Source organism: Podarcis vaucheri, assembly GCF_965113315.1.
Source record: "Podarcis vaucheri genome assembly, chromosome: 12".
NCBI lineage: Eukaryota > Metazoa > Chordata > Lepidosauria > Squamata > Lacertidae > Podarcis > Podarcis vaucheri.
The window spans coordinates 27,140,322-27,155,781 of NC_138750.1; the positions used below are offsets into that span (position 1 = coordinate 27,140,322).

Below are 15,460 nucleotides of genomic sequence, written 5' to 3' on the forward strand. Positions count from 1 at the left end.
CCTACTACCACTACCACCACCACTACTACTACTACTACTACTACTGGTTGGTTGGTTGGTTGGTTGGTTGGTAGGCATCCTTTTCTTAAAAAGCTATGTGTAGCGTCTTATGCCTGCCAAGCTGCAAGAAACTCAGATGCTCCCAGTAGAAGCAATTCCCATTGATTTCATGTGCCTAGTAGTGCACATATTCTAAAAAGGATAGTTCATTGGCCCAGTTGATATCGAAGGAACCCATGCCAGTTCATCTCTCTGTATCACTAGCCTCTTGCCAAGAAAATAAGAAAGAGTCCAGGGACACCTAAAGATTGACTTAATCCCGCAAAGTCATTGCACAGGTGGAACAACTTCCACTTGCACAGTCGATCTCCTTACACTCCACGTTTCTTTGTAAGTTTATTTATACTTTGCCCTACAAACACAGCTGACATGGTGTACCAGCTCGTTCCTTTCTGATAACCGTAATCTGGATAATGGCTTATCAGCATATTGGTAGTTGTCCAACTTTAGCTTGTTTGCTCTGCTATAGAAATCATAGGATTCACTTCTATGCCTGCTCATACAGGGAAAGGACTTTGGTGAGCAAGGTCTAAAAGTCTTAACACAAAAAGCAGCTCTTTAAAGTAACTGGGTTGTGATCCCACATGGAAATTATTATTTTTTAAAATGTAATTGTTATGCATATTAAAAACACTTCAGAGGTGTGTGGACCAGGCTCCTGGTTAAGAAAATTGCCCTTTGTCAGTGAAGCACACAAACCATTTTAGGGGAACAGTGATACAGAGAGATGAACTGGCATGGGTTCCTTCTATATCAACTGGGCCAATGAACTACTGATTGGTGCCATGTTAGGATGTCAAACACAATTAAATGAAAAACCAAACAAGACCACATTCTTAGCAACTCTCATCTGCCCAATGAACCAGGAAAGAAGCCCTTGAGATGCCTGGTTGCCAAACCGGTGCCATCTCAGGCTCCTAAATCCCTTTCATTTCTTTACATAAACATCCTATGCTGCAAGTTACACCTAGCTGGGATTTCCAAACCAATCCCCATTTTTTCTGCCCCTGATAATCACCATCAGCCGATTTCCAAACGGCGGTTTAGCCATAAGTCTAGCAACCTGCAAGGTCAGGCTTGCAATTTGAAGCAAGATGACTTCGGTTCTTAAAATCGGGCCCCAACAAAAGGGTTTGTAAAGCTCAGGTTGATCAACAAGGCCATATTTAACTCTTGCTGTAATTTAGTCAGCCCTACCTCCAAAATAAATGCAAACCATATCCCAGGCCCCACAGATGAGTGCAATGTGGACGAGACATTTTATTGCCTCTACTGTAAATGGCTGGATGGCTCTTGTACAGCCATAAAGCACGTTTAAATCTATTGTTATAAAACAGGTCTCGAATGTATCTTTGTAACATATAAACTGTCGTTCATTTACGTAGGTGCTTTTTTATTGTCCTCCTTTATCTTAAGCATGAATCTGTTTCCTGATAGCGTTCCTTTTAAAAAGAAAAAGGGTGAAAAAAAGACAATAAACTGCTCGTCCAGCATGTGCATTGGAAGAGTCCTTAAGACTGCAATGCTGTCCTGGATTTGTATTTTAAACTTAAGAATGCAGACCCAAAATAGCATCTCTTATGAATGCTTTATTTGCATTTAAATGCACTGTCTTTCTGCCCTGTAGTTCCAATTGTCCATTCTTTCTTGAGGGCTTGCAGAAAGATCTTTGAAATAATTTGCTAGTGTTCAATTAGCACTGCGGTGACTGAGAATGGAAAGTGCTCGACTTCATTTTTCCCCCTTCAGTGGTGTAGCTGCTCTTGTTGCCTGTGCCCCAACCAGAAAATTTTATTATGTCTGAGTTAATTTGCAGGATAAACCTTTGGCGGGAGGGACCTGCTTGGGTTTATTTATTCCTTTATTTGCTCTTTTATTTTAATTATCTTTTAAAAAAAAAGTTGCACTGTAAAACATTGCTATTTAATTGCAGGAAGTCTATGCTGGAAGTGGCTAATAGATGGCATTTGTTTAAATGAAGCTGTAGGGACGCTGCTTGAGAATGTTTTAAAGCATTGCAAGGCTGGGCTGATAATGTTTTCCTGCATTGCGTATAAAAACCAAAGGCCCTTTACCCTTTCTGAAAGGTCTTTTTTGTAGAAAACAAGATAGGGGGAGGGAAAAGTTTATATGAGAATGCAAAATAACTTCCTGAGACTATGAGCACACCGTGCCCTTAAAATGTCAAGAGCACATTGTGTGTTGAAATGGTAGCAGTGTGCTTTTAGCACCCAGGCTGCATGTGTCGAGATCAAACCCAGTAGACAGAACATATGTCTTGTGTATGTCTTGTGACTGTTTTCTTTTCTCTAGAATCTGTACTTTATATGCATGTTTTAGTGTTGCCTGTTTTTTGTTTGCTTTTTTACAATCAGTGGAAATTGTAGCAGTATATGTAGCGCGACATGTTGAATGTTGCCTTGGCAGTAGCAAAACTACCGTCTCAGATACAATAAATGTTGCAGGTTGGATGCAATTGATGCTGGTTGGCTGATGGCAGAATAGTGGGAAGGGAAATTGGGGTGAGGACTCCACTCTGCAACCGCGGCACTTCCCCTCCAAATCTGCTCCAGAGGGTTCAGATATTTTGCATCAGCTTGTATTCCGGCATTTTTTTAAAAAATGGAATGAATTTATTGGGCAACCTAATCAGACCCAAACATAGTGGAAGAGTGTGTGTATGGAATGAGACAAGGAAAGCAAGAATGCTGCTATGATAGAGTGGTGGAGGAAGGGGAGACCCAACCCATAACCAAGTTTTGCAGGATTGGGTATGGGGCATTGGGATCATCTACACTGTTTCAAGATTTGTGTGTCTTTGTTTGGACTAGTGATAGTCAAGCTGGCTTACCTTGCAACTGACTCCATTTTTCTGAGCTTTCTTGAAAACAGGTCTGAAATAATCTTGAGAAACTTCTCACGTGCCTTGGCAAGAAAAATACAATGCTGAGAATGCTCAGGGAACACTTAGGGCTTAAGAATGAGACCTTCAAGGCATCTCCTAACTCCTGTCTCCAGAAAGCCTTCTTCATCACAGGTTCCCTCACTACTTGAAAGGGTAAATTTGCTGTGGAAGGTTGGGGAAAATGGTATGAATGGTTGACTGGTGGTGTCAGCAGCAGAAAACTCCTTAGGGAAGGCCTGAATTCAAAGAGGTTTAGAGTACAGCTTATGACGTGGCCATAGATTTCCAAACTGTGGAAAGTTTGTACTTCAGGCATACCTTTCCTGAAAATTGCTTCTACTTTGGCTTAGACTGTTTAGATTTAGAATCCAATCTCAGTTTTGTTGCAGCAAATAGATTTCTCCATCAAAGTGAATAAGGATAGTATTAGACTTCTGTGGCCAGGCGTTATGCAATTACCAAACATTTGAGTGCTGCTGCTTCTAATAAGCTGGCTGCCTACTGATGATAGGGAAAACCCTTAATAGCCTACTGGGTTTAAAACCAAGGTACAGTGGTACCTCAGGTTACATACGCTTCAGGTTACAGACACTTCAGGTTACAGACTCCGCTAATCCAGAAATAGTACCTCGGGTTAAGAACTTTGCTTCAGGATGAGAACAGAAATTGTGCTCCAGTGGTGCGGCAGCAGCGGGAAGCCCCATTAGCTAAAGTGGTGCTTCAGGTTAAGAACAGTTTCAGGTTAAGAACGGACCTCTGGAACGAATTAAGTATTTAACCAGAGCTACCACTGTATTCTCCACAAAGCACTTCTGCTCAACAAGTGCTTTGAAAAGAATGTGTTTTCTCGACGATCATACCAGATCTGTTTTTCTTTTTTACTACTTAGTCACCATTTCGAGTCATAAAACTCACCTGTTTTAATGAATAAATATTGCATTATTCTGGTGACCTCTGGGTCAATCTTCTGCAGCTGAGGGGCAAACTTTTTGCCCAAGTATTCATGCATTTCAATGTTCATGTGACAACAGAAGCAGCTATTACCAGCTTTGATTGGTTCTTCAGTTGAAGTCTCTGCAGGACAGGGCCAAAGTCTAGAAGATTCAGGTGGCACAGAATAAAACTGTCAGAATTATAATTGACACAGCATAATTGGATCAAATCTCACCAGTATTAAAAGAGCTCCACTGACGGTCTTTCTGCTTCCAAGCCCAATCTGAAGTGCTAGTATTGACATTTAAAGCCCTAAATGGTTTGGGACCCAAGTATCTGAAGGAGTGTCTTCTCCCATATCATTCAAGGCTGCTCTGTGTTCCCTTCCTTGTTAGCAGTGAAGCAGATGACTGATACCCTTCCAGGAACAATTGTCTGCCACAAATTTTCCTTTTCTTTTAGATGTCAGCTGAGCCCTTGTTTATTCTCTCAAACTTTTAAAACATTCCTTGCTGTCTGCTGTTTTGCTCTGCTCATTTATTTTTTAATGATGTGGTTCTATTGTTTTTTGATACTTTGATTTTATAAACCACCCTGGAACCAAATATCTTCTGTAGAATTAGTGAGCGGTACCCATGTACTGCTTGTATAGAGAGAATGATGGCAAAGAAGAGTGAAATCTGTGCATCTTATATGTATATAATCTGCTTTGCCGAGCAGGTGAGCAGAAGCCACACTTTTTTGCTTTAGAGAAATGTTTGTCCTCTCGGCCTCCAGCAATGATCTTCTGAACAGTGTTTCATGCTGTAAAACTGAATATGCTTTACCACCTGATGTTTGCTTAGGTGAATATATTATCTATAATAAATAAATATGGTGAGTGTATATGGGGGAGATCAGTAAATTAGTATTACATAGAAATTGCCATCGTAAAACAAATTTACCCCATTTTATTTCAAGTAGCAGTTACAACAGCCATATATTAGTTGTCTTAAAATAAGTACTCCCATAAAACTTTTTTTTATGAAGCTACAAGTGCCACACAAAGTATGAACCGAGTTGTGCTTTTTATGAGAGATCATTTGAGTTTGCAGGAAATTAGTTTCACGAGAAGACTGCAGTCGTAGGCATGCTTATTTGGAAGTTAAGTTCCAAAAATTCCAAAGCGATACAGAGAAGCAAAGGCCAAAATGGAGTTAACACTCATCAAAGAACTAGCAAGAAGCTTGAATTCTCCAGTGGCAAAAGCCATCTTTGCAGAATGAAAGGAAGTAGTGTGGTCAGAACAACTGAGAAAGGAGGGTTTGCACAGCTAGAGCGGATTCTAAATGGGGGGTGGGCAGGATGTGAAGAACATTGAAGCAAGTTTTGATAGCAGGTGAAGGTGCGAGCTTATGACTTGTTTTCCCCTGGCAGCAGCTAACTTCCTGCTGCATGGCAAACTGCTTTTGAAGTCAGTTTCAAAAACCAGGTTGTGATATGGCACAGGGCTATTCAAAGTGGAGGTGGGAGTTTGGGGAGTAGAATCTTCCGCTGCAGTACTGTAGGAGCCTAAGTAGCTCTTTGGATTGTGGCCAGTGAGCATATATTTATCTAACACCTTTCCAGAACATGTGTATTTATATCAACATATGCCCACTTCCCACAAAATGTGAGACATCTAATTTTGAAAATTAGAGGCGCGATTTTTCTTGCGTTGAAACGCCTTTGAAGTCTACTTGGATTTGGTCCCCGGTGAACATTACCAGAAATGATTTGAGGCCCTTAATACGTATGTTCCAACAGCAGCGACTCCTCATAAGGGAGGTTCTAGCCAGCAGAACATCCAGATGTTGGCAGGGAAGGCAGACCATAATGTTGATGGGCAAGTCTCTCTTTTTTCAACCAGCCTTTTACAAGTCTGAGTCAGAGAGTGCTGGGTTTGACTTGGCAAGTAGGTGTTGACTTTTTGTTGTTGTTCATTTCCCGTTTTATTATTGCAAAAAAATAAAATAAAGAGCAGAGACCAAAAAATGTCTCTCTCTGCCAAAGTGAACTTCCCCTTCAGCATGTCACAAGCAAGCTTCCCATCAGCAGTAAGTACCAGCTGGTAGATTTAGATTTGTTTGTACACCTGATGCTGCAACTGACTTCCTGTCTCTGGTGGAAAAGACTCTTCCCCCCAACCCAAAAAAGATGGAATTATTTCCTCCAAGGCAGGGAGGACAATGGGTTCCAACAGACAGTAGGGTGTGCAAACTGGAAATTAACATAAGGACATGGCCAATGTGAATATACTAGCTATATGTAATTAACAGTACTTTTATAAAATATTGTGAACGTCACACTGTATTTGGTGAAAAGGTTGCATGTACTTGAGGTAATGCTGGTTCCCTCATTTTTCAGGTGGGCCATATAAACAATGAACTTTCTCTCTACTGGTTGAACACACAAATCAGTGAATGGGCACCATGAGTAATGAGTAGTGGCCTGTGTCTAAAACATCCCTTGTTTCCAGGCCTGTGTAAACAACGGGAAGAATTATATATCCTTGAATGTCGTTGTGTACACAAATCCTAAAGAGAGATGAATCATTTAATGGATTCATCTTCTCAAATGTTAATAGCCATTAATATTCTTAAAGTTTTGTTTGCATGTTGCTGCATATTTGACAGGTTTCAAAGTTGCATTGCAAAATACTCGAGGCAGAAAGAAGAATCTCTTAAAAGACAAAATTGTGTTAGCAGTAGTATGACCTTTGAATTTCCTCTCGTTCCTCAATCTTAAATTCATTTATGGGAAAGTACCTCCTGATAAGCTTCCCCACGTAGAGATGACTTAGAACTATGGAAACTGGAACATATAACATTGGTCCAGGTTTGGCCAACATGGCTGGTGTCTCCAGATGTTGTTGACCACTAGCCATTCTCTTGGGGCTGATGGAAATTGTAGTCCAACCAGTTGCCCCTGCAGGAGTCTCACTGTCTCCAAGAACTTCCTTCTTAATTGCAATCCAATCCACACAAGCGAAGTGATGCATGTGAATCAGATCGTTCTATTAAAATAAAAAGGAAAGCCCATGCATACAGGAGCTACGTGGTGCATCAATGCTAATCGTCTCCCCTGTAAACCAAAATTTCAACCCAGAGTTTGAAGTGGATTTGCAGAGGGGACCAGACTGGCATTAACCAAGTTTACCATCACAGGGTTTCCCAAATTTTGGACTCCAGCTGTTTTGGTACCACAACTCCCATCATCCTTAGCTAGCAGGATCAGTAGTCAGGGATGATGGACATTGCAGTCCCAAAAAGGCTGGAGACCCAAGTTTGGGAAATGTTAGTGTGCATGTTTGACTCTAAATGCTGACAAGGAAAGAGAAGCGAGAATCAATCCCATAATGGAAGGGAATATGGGCTCTGAACTTGGCTTGTGGTTTGCAGACCATGGTTTGCTAGGACCCACTGTATTATGCCTGTGTTGGACCAGATCTAGTTATCCATCTGCCATGTGTCTACTGAGAAAATATAGGTCGCAGGAGAGCTATTGACTGTTGGTTCTGCTGTGAAATGACTGAAAGGCTTGAAGCTTGAGCAAAACGCATGACTCAGCCTAGGGCAGAAACATCCTGCAATGTCAACATTAGCCCTTGCCAAGCCTGCAACAAGCCTTTTGAGAGAGGGTTTTTCTTTCCAGCCCCCCCCCCCGTGTTTTATGACTGCTCCTTGTTTCATGTACTTACTGTGGCTACTGAAACTCTGCCTTCTCTGTTACTCTCCTTCTCCCTTTAATGTGTGCCACACAGAGAGTCTTATTAATATTTATTACAACTTTAAAAAATAAAATTAAAAAGCTTGCCACGTGGTCCTCCAAAGGCTGCTGCAGTTTATCTGAAACATAATGCTGTATTAGGGCAGCACACAATGCAATTTATCCTCACACCTGGGGGAGTGAGTTTCACAGCTGTAATTGCTACAGTATAATTCTTATTAATGTCGTGCTATAATTTCTATTAATTCCAGAGGGCTAGTAAATGTATTAAGACTTGTCAACATATTATTTTACACTGTTTATGATCTAGAGAATTATGCCATTCAAGTGTTTTACTATGTAAAGGAAAACCTTAAAAATCTGCTTTGGTTTTTGAGACCAGGGATGGGGGGGGCAGAGCATGCAATTCCATCTTGTCCCCTCCAGTTCCCTGGTTGTCTGACAATAAAATAGCTCTGCTGATTAATATTTAGAATGAAGCTAGCTAAAGCTGTTTATGTAATATGTTAGTAGCAATTATTAAACAAATGAAGCATTCTGTGTCTTACCAAGTTCTAGCTATGATGGGAAACATTTTTTGTAATTAAAAGTACCAGTCTCCTAGTACTATAACTTAGGATGGCAATAGATGAGGCAGAGAACGGTTGGAGGATACTAATAAATATGAAACTTGTGGCTATAGTTTATTTGAACCCATTTTTTATTTTGTTTTGCTGCTCTGTCTTCTTAGGAAGCGAGTATGATGAGGAGGAAGTAGACTATGAAGATTCAGACAGTGATGAGTCCTGGACTACAGAAAGTGCCATCAGCTCTGAAGCTATCCTAAGTTCCATGTGTATGAATGGAGGAGACGAAAAACCCTTTGCATGTCCTGTCCCTGGCTGTAAAAAGCGATATAAGGTAAGTGTGCTTTTTTTGCATGGTTGAGACCCTTCCCTTTGAAAGCAGGTGTCTTTATTTTTCACTGGATTTCATTCTAATCTATATACCGCTAAAGCCTTAGATCAGGGTTTCCCAAACTTGGGTCTTCTGCTGCTTTTGGACCACAACTCCCATCATACCTAGCTAGCAGGGTCAGTGGTCAGGAATGATGAGAACTGTAGTCCAAAAACAGCTGGAGACCCATGTTTGGGATGCTAAAGAACAAAGCATTCACTCCAAAAAAGTGAGACACCTGAAAATACAGAAAACATTGAGGAAATCAAAGGTGCCCCTTCCCCCACTTACAGCAGTGCTTCCCAAATATTTAAGTACTGCGGCTCCCGTTTTTCAAAAGCCAAGCCATTGGAACCTCTGGTTTTGAAAAATTTTGATCTCTCTATGGTAGTTTTTGTTATGTGAATGGTGCCACAGATCCCCTGGGTGGGTTGTACAGACCACCAGTTGGGAACCACTGCCTTAAGAGGGGGGAAATGTCTAAGAAGTCTTTAAATCAAGGTAACTTTATCATCTGCACTCTGTTGTTCATCAAAAATCCATGAGTACTGTCTGAGCCAAGGTAGTCAAATGTGGTCGTCTCCAGCTCCCATCAGCTTAAGCCAATGGGATCGCAAGATCAAGGGTGGTCTTAGAGTGCACAATGTTGGCTACCTATAGCCTAAGCTAGGTTGTGCACCATGAATGTAAGGACAAGCAGTCAGCAAGTTGTTGACTCACAAAGTGCTCTACCATAAGAGAAAACACATACTAATTCGTGGCTAATACTGCTTCCTGTTTCGCCAACATACATAAAAGACCTCGTGTATGTTTCCATGCTTTTTTCACGCAGCTTTTCTTTGCCCCCTGCCCCCCCCAAAATCTTCTGTATTTATTCTACTTGTTTCTTCCATAAAGAAATTCATACTTTGTGCTTGGAAATTTAAACCAGAATGCAGAAAGATAAACCACATATTTAATCTAACATGAAAACGTGGTCTAAAACGGGGGTAACAGAGGAATGCAGAAATCACTGAGCTTATGTAGGAGTTCATTTTTCCGCACCCCCAGTTGAAAAAGCTGTTTCCATTTAATAAGGCTGCAATCCTATAGCCACTTACCTTTAACTCATTGAGGCTTATTTCTAAGTAGACATGTATAGGATTGAACTGTACTTTTATTTTGGTAGTAGAGCTTTATGGCAGCGGCCGGATGGTTAAGTGCTCTTGAAAAGTAATATAAAAATGATCTAGCAGTGCTTCAACTATTGCTTGAATGGGCTATTTGCTTTGGGTCTGTCCTTCTGTGAAGGTTGGTGTGATTTCTGCCTCTCGATGTTGCCAGTAGTGTAGGTGAGCATTCCCTAGGTATGTACCCCGACTGCATTTGCCACTCTGGCCTCATGAGAGAACAAATGGGCATAAAGCTTGACACACTGAAGAAATGAACTTGTAGCAAATGTGAACATTTCATGATCCCATCTGAGACGGTGGACGAAGCTGCGCTAGTCATGCTTCCATATATTTAGATTGGTAGCTGAATTCTATTCCTTAAATGGTATATAATTATAATCTAAACTATACACTTGCACTCCGAAAACCAGAGTTATTGCTTAGACCACTTAATATAGAACAGCTTAAAAGTCTATACTCCTCCTTCCTCCTCCTACAGAATGTGAACGGTATAAAATATCATGCCAAGAATGGCCACAGAACACAGATACGTGTGCGGAAGCCATTCAAATGTCGTTGTGGGAAGAGTTACAAGACAGCTCAGGGTCTGCGGCACCATACAATCAATTTCCACCCACCAGTGTCTGCTGAGATTATCAGAAAGATGCAGCAATAACATGCTGGTCACATATGTGCCAAGGAATCCTCACCAGCAGTTGCTGATTCTGAAGACAGCCACCTTCTCTGGGGAAGCACTGAGCAACCCCGTAAAGAATTTAAATTGCATGCTTTACAATTTTTTCTGTAATTTTGGAATGATGTATCTTTGTAGAGTTAATGATTTTGTACATTTGCACATGTAATCATCATGCCCATATACGTTAGTTTGATATAAAGGTGCTAAAAGCTACAGGTTTTCTGAAGTATTTCCCTCCCCCCCAAAAGGAGAATTAGGGTATGCTGTATATTTAGTTGCTCTGCAGTGTTAAAATAAGAATGGGGAAGGGGAGGAGGAAAGCTTGGCACTGAGAACTTCAAGATTGTAATGTGATTGAAGAAATTCGACACATCAGTTCCCATGTGCTTGCAAAACCAAAACAATTCCCCATTATCCACCTGGTTAATATGCCTTATGTAATAGAGATATCTGTGGGATAGGAAGGTTTTAGGTATTGGAATTATAAATAAGAGAATGTTTAACATATGCTAAAAATATTTTCATACTCAGATAACATACATAAAAGGTGTGCTTGCTGTATTTTATATTACCTTGCAAATTCTTTAGCTCTCTGAAATGCTGAAAATCTTTGCATTTGAACTAGTAAACCATTCATTCTAGCATTAGAATTCCTACTCCTGTCTGTAAAGGATGCTATATAATGTTTAAAAGACCCACCATAATTCCAGAAGACCAAGTTTTCCTGGTCTCGTTCTTCTTTAATATCTACTACTAGAAGACATTTGGAAATAAAGTGCAAATTTGTGAGGGAGAAATTATCTTCATCTTAGATGAAGTTCTTAAAGCACTTTGTAGTTCTCGATTGCCAACAAATTTAAATGTTTTATGTATTGCCAACTCTTGCAACCCCGTACTAGTATGGGCCAGTGGTTGCAAATAAAAAATTCTAGGATGTTTTAATGAGGTACATTATTTGTGTTAAGGGAGTTTCAAGTTCCATTTACATTGTACCTTCAGATTTTTGTATATATAATATATATTTTCTAACTAACTTACTGTGGGTTGTTGCATTCCACAAGTTTAGCATTAAAAGTTTATTTCTGAACTATGAGACATCATGAGCCTTACTGAAATGAAGTGCTTCTTGAATCAGGTACTCGATGATAGATCTGATAGATGATAGATCTATCAGAGAGATACTTGTGTCTGGACCATACCTGAATGCTTTGTTTATTTGATGCTCTCCTGCCTTCATTATTGTCCTCTTGTGTAAGTGAAAGTTAACAGTTTAGGTAGTATGCAAAGCTACAGGTTGCATCCACTTATGTCAAACTTGGAGTAGACCCAATGACCCCAATTCACTTTAGTCATAAGCAACTTACATCCCTCATTCCATTGCGTCTACTCCAACTATGCCAGTTGGATACAACCCTACATTATTAAAACTGAGAGGTTGTCGCCCTCATGAGAAAAAGTTAAGTTTTAAAGGTAATCCTCTTCTGTGTACTTAAGTATTTATATATGTATATTACATGGGAAATGCAAGTCTTCATTCTTTTAGAACAAATAAGCCCTTGCCCCTCGATCTTTAATTTAAAAAGATTTTTCAGAACTTCTGAATCTCTCATAATGAGGGTCAAAAAGAATTTCAAACAAGGCCTCTTTAAAAACAAACCAACCATAAACCCTCAACCATATTCCGAAAAGTACATTCTATAGCCCATGTAAAGCAGCCTTCTGCAACCAGGTGCTCTGTAGATGTTTTGAACTGCCCCTGCCCTCAGCCAGAGACCGATGGGTGTTGGAATCAAAATCACCCAGAGTGCACCAGGTTGGGAAAGGTTGGGGTAATGGTTGACCCAGACATAAGAATCTATTGCTTGCACTCAAAGCTCTACTACACAGCATCTAATGTTTTACTTCAGTGTCATTTCGCTCTGCTCTCAGTAAATGAAGGCAGGCTAACCCTATTGAACAGATAAGCAAAATGTTGCATGTCATTCCCTTTTCCACTATTACAATCAACTTGTTATTTACCTAGTCAGTGTGACAGTATTAAAACAGGTAAAAATGGGACTATTTTGTTATACTGTGTATAGTGAATGTATTGTACTGTGTCTGTGATAATGTGCTTTAAATTATATTTTCCTATATTTTGTTGGGGACAAAGTTCATTAAGTTTGGAAGTCACAAGAGGTTTGTTTTAGAACTAAGCACCACAAAGTGTATACCATTTTCTTTCCATTAAAGCTGCTTATAATGTACATTGAACCACATTTAATAAATTGCCTCCGACCCAGAAAAAAAATTAGATGCTGCTTCATTATCTTTCATTGCTTTGATCTGTAAAGAGCATGCTGTGCATTACCCAAATCATACAAGAGATTTGCAGTTTAACAAGACAGATAGTGGTAAAACAGTAACGGTATCGGATGATACGGTTGCTGTTAAAGCTGGTGGCACTAACTGAATCAGTTAGGTGGGCAGGCTTGCAAAAATCTCAATCAGGGCTGGTTTTTATTATAGTCATAAGGCTGTAAGTTTGTAGATTTCCTCCTCTTCTCTTTCTAGACTTGGCCAGTGTTTTCTAATCCAAATTCCCATCATAACTAGGAAACAATTGGCAAACCATTATTATGTGTACCTTGGTGTGAAACAACATTCTTGAGCTAGGAAAGGAAGGGGTAATGGGATCGTGCTAGTCCATGGCCTGCTCTTATTTAGCTACGCTTGAGACAGATTGGATCACTAACCAAGATAACTTACTCAGAAAGTGAAATTCTAGAAGAGACAAACACATCCCAAAAATACTACACATTTTTCTCAGTAGCAATGAAGTCTTAAGTAAACAATGGCTTAATCCCAAGACATTTTCATTCCCACAGGGGACATTGGCAATTTCTCCATCTGCAACCCCCTCTGCCCCTAAAAAAAAAAAAAAGCTACAATGGAGGCCATGTCAATCACAACTGAAGGAGCTTCAGAAACACACAAGGGTGCCAAATAAAGACTCATGATCGATATTTAGTTTTTGTCTTTAATTTGACTATTGTACAACAGATGGAAAAGTGAATTTTATCCAAAAGGATCAAATTACTTACTAAAGTTTAAGCTTCAAAAATATAGTGTTTTAAATATACACACCACAAATTTAATGGGGAAAATGTGCAAAGCAGAATGCAGAAGATTCTAGAAATCTTAGTCCCTATGAACACAACTTGCTAAAAACAATCCAGGAAAAAGGAATGGGGGGTGCTACATAACACATGTTAAAAATCTGCTGAATACAAATGAAGCCTAATGGTAGAGATTTTTATACAATTATTTTCTAGCAGACCTAAATGCAGAACTTTTAACAGATTACTAGTGTACTTGACATTTGCAAGAGATAATAGTTATGCAAAAGTGAATGTTGCTGTAAGGATGTTGTGCAAGCATGTGTCTCAAAGCAACTACATTTCTGACAGAGATGTAAAAAACTATATTTTTGTTGGATAAATTATGTTAAACTTTCATATGAAGGATACACACAAGATTACCAAGAAACCTCATTTTATTATCATGGAATGAGAATTTTAATATCTAATCATAAGCAAATACAAGAGCAAAATCAAGTCATTCTGTACACTTGCCACTACTACAAACTCAACTTAGGAGGTTTCTGAACAAGTCTGTGCATTTCCTGTGTTCTTATGCATTTTGTCAGCCAGGGAATAAATACTGATAGATATTATAACAGTTCTGGGTGTATGCTAGATCAAAGAAGGCTAGCCCAATACTTGCTAATAGGCCAAAGCACTGTACTGAAAGTAGCCTTTAAACAACACGTTATGACGGCTGTGTACTCTTCTCTTACAGAATTCGCTCATTCAAGTTTTGCCTAAACTAATCTGCATTCAGATGCCTCAAACTAGTCAAAATTCAAAACATTCTGATCAAAGTGTGTTTGTACGTGTCTTTCAAAGCTCTGCTGGTCATAGTCAGGAGGGAACTGTTCGCTGCACATGGGACACACCTTCCAGTGACTCTCAACATGTTCTTCAAACTTGCTCTGATCATAGTTAGGAGGAAACATCACTTCACAAAGGGGACACTTCTTGATGTGCACAAAACTTGGGATAAAAGAGGAAAGAACAACCATTTGAGTTCTTCCATTGCCAGCATTCCCTGTGGCACCCCTAAATTGTGGAATTCTTTCCCACAGGTGTGTGAGACACCTATTATGTAGTTTACATAGTGTTTTTAAATTGCTGTAACCTGCCCTGAGATCTCATGGTAAATGGCAGGTAAGAAATCTATAATCATAATTATCACTATTAGCATAGAAAGCCTTCCCGCCCCCAATCTTGCAACTGAATTTTGATACTTGCATGCCATCCAGCTTAACAAAGTTGTTTTCCACAGGAATAAAGCACATACCCCCAACAATTTTTAGCTTTTGTGCACTGTCTCCTTTTAAATGTCTCAGGTATATGATCTCTTTACTGCATATAAAATGGAGGAAAGCAGGGATTGATGTGTCTTTAAAATGATTATTATAAAAAAAACCCAAGCTGTTAACAGTCTGCTGTAAACAGAGCCTCCAAATCTAACTAGACAATTTAGCTTTTGTCACAAATTAAAACCAGCCTGAATAATTAGTGGGAGTGAATCATTCAAGCCTGACTCATATTTGAGAAAATACCTCCAACAAACTCTTTCCTCTTTCCACTTCTACAGCTAGAACAATGTGTACCAAACTGAAACTGCAGTCTTTTGTTTTGTTTTAAAAATGTATCACAAAATAGTGGTGGTACAGTAGTACCTGTTAGTATCTTGGCTCACAGGCAGAGGTACCTGGCCTCCCCCGAGGCAACTGAGCGAGATACTGTGTTTACCTTCCGTCTGCGACCCCGGCAGGCTAGGTAAACAAACCCGGCGATTCTTCTCATTAGACGTGAGATAGAACACACCCTCTGCTTCTCTGCTTCTCTCTCCCTCCCTGCATTCTCCCAGGGAGGAGAAATGAGACAGACAGGAGTCCTTTTTACATGTTTATTCCTGTCACCC

At 39.8% G+C, this 15,460-nt stretch overlaps 2 protein-coding genes across 7 annotated transcripts in view; one reads left to right on the forward strand and one right to left on the reverse strand.

Moving 5' to 3' along the window:
- Positions 1 to 12,722, forward strand: part of JAZF1 (JAZF zinc finger 1) — a 119,529-nt gene extending 106,807 nt beyond the window's left edge. The window contains exons 4-5 of the mRNA XM_082193555.1: positions 8,376 to 8,545; positions 10,232 to 12,722. Coding sequence (XP_082049681.1) covers positions 8,376 to 8,545; positions 10,232 to 10,408 — 347 coding nt within the window. The 3' untranslated portion in view covers positions 10,409 to 12,722. The remainder of the gene's footprint in view (positions 1 to 8,375; positions 8,546 to 10,231) is intronic.
- Positions 12,723 to 13,430: 708 nt separating this feature from the next.
- The window catches only part of TAX1BP1 (Tax1 binding protein 1), a 32,098-nt gene continuing 30,068 nt past the window's right edge, over positions 13,431 to 15,460 (reverse strand). For all 6 annotated transcript variants that reach the window (XM_082193395.1, XM_082193393.1, XM_082193396.1 and 3 more), the window contains one exon: positions 13,431 to 14,523. In XM_082193395.1, the coding sequence (XP_082049521.1) occupies positions 14,322 to 14,523 (202 nt within the window). In that variant the 3' untranslated portion in view covers positions 13,431 to 14,321. The remainder of the gene's footprint in view (positions 14,524 to 15,460) is intronic.